This window comes from Nymphaea colorata, chromosome 5 (assembly GCF_008831285.2).
Source record: "Nymphaea colorata isolate Beijing-Zhang1983 chromosome 5, ASM883128v2, whole genome shotgun sequence".
Lineage (NCBI taxonomy): Eukaryota > Viridiplantae > Streptophyta > Magnoliopsida > Nymphaeales > Nymphaeaceae > Nymphaea > Nymphaea colorata.
Window position 1 is genome coordinate 3,912,276 of NC_045142.1, and position 7,243 is coordinate 3,919,518.

At 41.8% G+C, this 7,243-nt stretch overlaps 1 protein-coding gene across 1 annotated transcript; it reads right to left on the reverse strand.

Annotated features, from left to right (window-relative positions):
- Positions 1-5,476: 5,476 nt before the first annotated feature.
- Positions 5,477-6,993, reverse strand: LOC126410094 (uncharacterized). The gene is made up of 3 exons (XM_050078063.1): positions 6,717-6,993; positions 6,105-6,460; positions 5,477-5,986 (listed from the first exon to the last, which is right to left on the reverse strand). The coding sequence occupies exons 1-3, from the start codon at positions 6,763-6,765 to the stop codon at positions 5,912-5,914; spliced, it is 480 nt and encodes a 159-aa protein (XP_049934020.1). The 5' UTR covers positions 6,766-6,993; the 3' UTR covers positions 5,477-5,911.
- Positions 6,994-7,243: the final 250 nt, after the last annotated feature.

A 7,243-nucleotide genomic window follows, 5' to 3' on the forward strand; every position in this document is an offset into this window, starting at 1 on the left:
TGCCAGGAATCTTGAGATTGAGATAGGTAGACACAGTTAAGATGAGGTAGAACACACATAGTCAAGCTTTTCGCATCAAGGTCATCCTGAGTAGCAGTCTTGAAATCTGCAACATAAATAGAACTCATGGCCTCTAGGATATAGAACATAGATGAGGGAACTTTGAACAACAAAATGCCCTCCCCCCAATCTTCCAGCCACGCATGAGCAGTAAAACCATTCTCCATAGACCATCTAACCTCTTTTCTAATGGCATCCCAACTCCATTCTATTCCTTTCCAAAGCCAGGAGTCTTTGACCTTGCCCTTGCGAGTCCAGAGACTATAGTTCCTTAGGTACTTCTTGGAGACAAGGGATGCCCAAGGAGATTTCGCATGGCCAACTTCCAAAGCAAGCTTTCTCAAGCAAGCTCTATTTAGGTTTGTGGTACTTCTCAAGCCTATAGCGCCCTCCTCTTTCGGTCTGCAAAGCTTTTTTCATGCAACTGAATGATGTTTGCGGCAATCTGGATTAGAGCCCCATAAAAAATTAGCAGCAAGGGATTGAAGTACCTGAATAATCTTTTGCGGAAGTTTGAAAGGAGAACACCAGAAAAATATAAGGGGCATAAAAGAAGATTGGAGTGGGCACAACCTGCTCGCATAGGAGAGGAGCAAGGCCTTCCAAGAGGCCAACTTCTTTTGAACTATCAAAACAAGAGGTTGACAAAGTTGGAAACTAAGTTTCCCCACAAAGAGAGGAAGCCCCAAATAGTTGAGTGGAAGGGAGGCAAGGGGCCAGCCAGTAGAGGCCACAACCAAGTTACTCACATCTTCCTGAGCATTGAACTTTACCAATCTTGACTTTTCATCATTAACTCTTATGCCAGCTTTGGACTCAAAATCGACTATAATACTTTTGATTTCTTGGAACTACTCAAGCTTAAGTGGGAGGAAGAAAATAATTTCATCAGCAAAAAACAATTCCACTGGTGCTTTCCCAACCCTTGGCAGAGTTGGCCCACTCAGCTTTTTAGTGTTCACACTGTGTAGAATATGCCTATGAAGACATTCCATGATAACAATGAAAAGGAGGGGTGACATTGGATCACCTTGTCTGAGGCCTCGAGTACTATTAAAGTACTGACCCACAACCCCATTGACTGAGATTGCAATTGAAGCTGTGGAGACGCATGTCATAATGCGTGCAATCCAAATATCATGAAAACCCATCGAAAGAAGTGAATTTCTAAGAAAATTTCAGTTCACTCGATTATAGGCCTTCGACAAATCCAATTGACAGCAAGCAAACGGGGCATAGTGGGCAACCATGGAATTAAGAACCTCATGAGCCATGGCGACCTGATCTTACAATTTCCTACCTTTAGTGAAGGCTCCCTGAGAGTCAGCAATAATTCTAGCAAGAATAGGTCTCATACGAAAACAGATAACTTTGGTGATAAATTTGTAAAGGGAATTACAGAGTGCAATCGACCTCAAGTCCTTGGGCGAGCAAACTCTTTGATGCTTGGGAATAAGCACAAGAATGGACCTGTTCATCTTCCTGACTAGGCGTCCTGTTTCAAAAAAACCTTTGATCGCTTTGGTGACAACAACACCAACGATGTGCCAATATCGTTGGAAAAAGAAAGCTGGGAAGCCATCAGGACCTGGAGCACTGTCAGCTTTAGAAGTAAAGACAGCCTGCTTGATTTCGAAGTCAGAGATGGGAGCTAAGAGTTGTAGGTTTTCCTCCATAGAAACAATAGGACTAGGGCTTAAATTCGCAAACATAGATCCGGTGGCAGCATCATCACAAAGTAATGCTTTAAAAAACTTGGTACATTCTTCATTGATTTGATCCTGATCTTCAATATTGAGGTCGCCCAAAGATAGAACGGAAAGAGATTGTCTAGATTTCCTCCCAGATGCAACCTGTTGATAGAATTTAGTATTTCTATCACCATTTCTCAGCTAGTTAATTCTGGCTTTTTGGGCCCACAACATCTCTTCTTCTTTTAAAGTAGCTTGCAGCTCAAGTCTGATGCAATAATCGAGATTAGAAAGGGACAAATCCCCTCTATCCAGTCTTTCTTGGACACTATCAAGCTCTTTCTGAAGAGAGTCAATCTTGGCAGAGATGTTACCATAATGCATATGATTTCAGACCAAGAGCTTGTTGCGAGTAACCTCCAGCTTACCCAGAACATGAATGAAAGCGCACCCTGAGGATTGATAGCTCCAACCATCTTTAATGACTTCCTCACATTCACTTCTCAAACTCCAATTCTTGAGAAACTTAAACTGACCTCTTTTAGGTTGCCTGCAAGAGGTATTGATAGCTCGGAGGACCAGGGCACTGTGGTCTGAAGCACCCCAAGGTAGGATTTGAAGAGTATTCTGGTCTCTCACTTGAAGCACCAAATTAGCATTAACCATGGCCCAATCCAGTTTACAGAGGATCGTATCAGAGTTTTTCCTGTTATTACTCCAGGTAAAATGCCGTCGTGGGTCATCAACAATGTTGAAATTGTTGTCTACTAAGAACAGATTGAAATCATTGCAAGAGGAGGAATTTGGAGTTGGGCTACTTTTGTCATTGCTATCTCTGACCGCATTAAAGTCCCCAAGCACAGCAGTAGGGAGGTTCATAGTTTGAATAGAACTATCAAGGATACGGAGGGCATGTTGACGAGTAAGTCGGTTGGGATGGAGGTAAACCCCGAAGGTAGCAAAGGTGGCAGAGCCCTGGCGCTCCTTGGCAATAATACCAATCCAGTCCCTGCAAATAATAACATCTGCCACTTGGATGGTAATGGGATTCCATCCGGCAATAACACGAGCCCGACCATCCGCCTGATCGTGGTTGGATACAAAATTATACTTACTATGTCTATTAAAGAAGACAGCAATGTGGTGACTAGAAAGCATGGTATCAAGAAGAAACACTATGTCGGGATTTTTCTCCTGCAAAGAGTTATAAACCGCACGCTGGGTTTCATTTCGGACAAGCCCTCTGATATTCCAGTTCAGTATCTTCATAAGAAAAGGGAGGTGACATGACACTACCTTACATCAACAAGGCAGATTCGGATCCGCCAGGGAAGACTCTGCTGCCTCCTTCCCAAGAGGGAGAACAGGCTCGCTACCAGCTCTCGAATCACCCGGATCAATTTCCATAGTGGGGTCATGGCTGGTGTCTCCTGGGTCAATAGGCCATGAGGGAGGCGCCTGAAAGGCGAGGGCCATCTGGGAGTCCGGGTTGTTCCCATGGAGGGAGGACTTTTTCACATGCTCCTTGATGACAAGAGATGATAGAGAATTTCCTAAGCCACCATCCTTTGTGGATCAGTCACTCATATGGATTCAAATTGTACCCAGGCCAGGGTAAGCTCCGCGCAGGAGGCTGAGAACAAATCTGAGCACTGCAATCTTAATGGGTGGACTAAAGTTAGAATGGCTAATAAGGCTATGAATTGCCCTGGGTTTGTGCAAGAGCCCTCTAATCAAGCCCTGGGGAGTAATAGGTTCAAGGCACTCCAAAGAAACATTGAGGAGGGAGAAACTCTCCTTTCTCATCAACCTGATTTAGAGAAACAAGCTGGTGCCAAATCTGAACAACCCAATCTTATGGAAGCCTGGATAGCTGGACAAGAACAGAGTATAAGAAATAAGAAGGAGCACTAACAAGAGACGCCGCCGTTTGTGCCCTCCCCAGATGGCCTAGGCCAATACAAAGCACAGGGCCCCATCTAATGCCAATCACAGTCCTAAGATTTCTGCCCACAAATCTCGCTCAGGATCATTGAAAAAAATTGCAGGCAGTTCCGGCAGCCACCCAACCCACCAGGGTTTGTTTGTTATGTTTATGGTTCATAGCTTTGCTCTAGGTGAAGGCATTCATGTTTTTGGAAGCTGCAACGATTGTTTCAGTTTCAACTTCCTAGCTTCCTAAGTGCTCATAGTACCAAAGGGGTTGTCTAAAAATGGAGTTCATGAACTGCAAGAGTTCTCATATTGTAGCTTTTCTCTGTCTATAGCAAAGTAGCTAGCTAATTGGTTTAACATAAACAATAAAGTAAAGATTGAACAAACTTACGCTTTGGTGATATTAAAAACATACGCTTATATTTAATTTATTTCGTTTACCTTCATGTTTCCAATGTAGTATACAGTTAGTTAAATGAAATGAAAGAAATTCAGCATGTTCTTGTAAAAATTTCACTAAAAATTAATGAAACTTGCCACTTATATGTTGGCATAAAATGAACGAGATGCAGACATATATAACGCAAATGGTAAATCCATTTACACTATCAAGCACCAAGCATACCAAAGGGTTCATCCCTGAGGGGCAGGTGCAATGGCTTGGGGGCAGTCCATTTTTATTTTTGATTGATAAGCCGTCGACTTTCTATGCTGCAAAAAGGAGGTCACTAATGTACAAGTTGAAGCGCAACAAGGGCAACGTCCCGAACCACTAAAAGTTAGTCTTGTGATGTAAGGCCGTGGGTACGCTTTTTATACTCTTCCACTCTGTTGCCAACCTCTCGTACGTTTGAACCCGGTGCATGTTCGTGTAGTCTTTTTAAAAAACCGCAAAAGTGTTTCTTTAAAAATGTGAAAAGGAAGCCTGCTTATGAGGACAAAATGGAAAAATAATAAGTTGTTTTCCCATTTTGTCCTAGTGGGGAGGCAACGTGGTGCATTGCCAGGAGAAAGAATACATGTTTATTTGACATGCAAACAAGAAGCACGGTCAAGAAAAATTGGCTGGAGGGGCACTTGTTTAAACAAACTCAAATCTTGTAGGGTACTTATATACATATGAGGATAAATATTTAAGATTTCTATTTAAAACAAAAAAAAAATATAATGTGGCTACGCCACTGGTACACTCTAATTCCACTTTCTCAGCTTTTCTTTGATGTCATTTTGGCAAACTCACATTCAAATTCCAAAAAAACTGTTGATTTCATTTGTATGGACCTCTTCATCACAACTTAAGCTCATTTTAGAGTCATAAGGTCCTTTTTTTCTCAATGGAGAACAGACAATAAATTTTTTCTTTTGCCTCCAAGGGTATAGTATAGGTAGTCGGGATATTGGACATTAATTTTATTATTGTGGGTGTTACTCTTTTGTATTGCAAAAAGTGACGGGTGGTACTCGTAAGTTAAAAAGAGTAACCACAAATTCACGCAAATACCAATGTAGCTTTCAACACAGAGGATAGGGGGAAGAAGGGTGAGGGGGAAGGGCTTAGGCCTCTCACTCAGGCAGTGTAGTTCCCTCATACTCACACGGAAAAGAGTGTTTTTCACATTTATACAAAAGAAAAAGGATACTAGGAAAAGCAAATTAAAAAAGGCGTTGGATGCTCCAAGTTGGATCTTGATCTAAATCCGGATCCAATTTTAAAATTTATGGCTACTTGACTCAATTCAAGTACTACTGACGACAAAATACAAATTACTAAGTGAACAAAAACACATGCATGAGATAAAGCTGTTTTAATCAGGCATGTCAACAAATGGAATTCAAATCGAATGTACCCCATCGTCATATGTGAATTATCAGTTATACATATTTGGATTCAAATTTGGATTTGAACATAAATAAGGAAAAGTATATGCCAAACCTAAATTTGTTCTTCAAATTTTATTTCAATCCAATCCAAATCCAACTTGGAGGATGGATTTTGCTTGCAGCCCGCCCAAATTCGGTTAGTAGGATGATTTTGCTCGCAGCCCGCCCAAATTCACCCGAAAACTCCATATGAAAGACTGAAACTGCCGAAGGGTGAAGGGCGAAGGCCAAAGGGGCGAGGCGAACCGGCGAGCGAAGGGCAACGCAGCACTTGCAGGCTCGCAGCGGCGCAAGCAACAAGGGTCAAGCTGGTAGCCAGTAGGGTTCTTCTTCTTCTTCTTGAATCATGAATGAATCGTCAATCGCTTGGTCTTGAATGGTGTTGGCCCTGTTCCTGTTGGGTTTTCATTTGTTTTTCCCTTTGAATCGCCGGGAAATTAGTATCGAGAACAAAGGAACTACAAAATGGTTTCTTCATATAGTAGTACAACGACAAACTTAAAAATGATTAATTGGCCAAAAATTATTAGCGCTTACCTCCTTCATTGGCAGTTGAGTTCTCCTTTCGTCTGGAGTGCAGGGAGCGAAGAATGCAAAGCTCGACACTGAAGCTATTGGGGTATAGCACTCTTCATCACTAGACACAGACCTCCTAAACGAAAGGCCAGTGGATGGCGAACAACCCGTTGCATCAACCAAAAAGGAAGAAAATGACGTTTTGCAAGTAAACGAAGGGGAGAAGTCCCGCCGAACATCACTACAAACCACGTTGCTGGAGTTCACGACGAAATCACAGTTTATGGGAATCGATTGCTCCGGCAAAGAGTGTTTGAGTAAGCCAAACTGGCCTTCATCTCCCAAGAGCTTCTCTTCATTTTTAAACCAGCAATGGTCTGAAAATACAGAATCAAGAGGATGACTGATTGTCCGAAAGAGATGCAACATAATTGCTGCTGCAATCTACGATCATGCCCAACAACATAGTCAAAACGAGATTCAAGTTTGTACCATTTTCACAAAAGAGACATAAACCATACTCAACGTCATCAACTCGACAAAAGCAATTTAAGTAGGTTGAGATAAACATGAACTAAAGTGTCAAAGTAGACAATTCAAAGTCATATAGAAGGAAAAATAGGAAACACATACCTAAGACCTTTGCTGCATTAAGTCTATGCTTCGGATCTCTGCAAAGCATTCTTCTGATCAAATCCTTAGCAGAAGCAGATACATGGTCCCAAGGTTCCCCTAGAAGACATATGTCTGCTGCCCTTACTTCATCAAAAATCTGTGCCTTGGTATCCCCATAGAAAGGAGGTTGCCCACAGAAGAATGTAAAGAATCACGGCGGCGCTCCATACATCTGGTGCTTCATTATAGGCCCCAGCAAGGAATTCTGGAGCAATATAATATGAACTGCCAACTATACCATACAATATAAATATTTAGCCTTTCACACTTGTCTGGTTCCTTCCCCTCCTCTTGAAATTTGTTTTTTTACCTAACCTTTTGAATCCTCTCTCTTTTCTTTTATTTTATTGCTTCTACTTTTTTTTTGTTAATAAATATATTTTAATAAGCTAGTAACAATTTATTGTTAGTCCTTTTTGAGGATGGTATTGACACAGGCACTCCTTTCTCCCCCCTCCCTTTATTAGCCTTATATTGCTTTTACT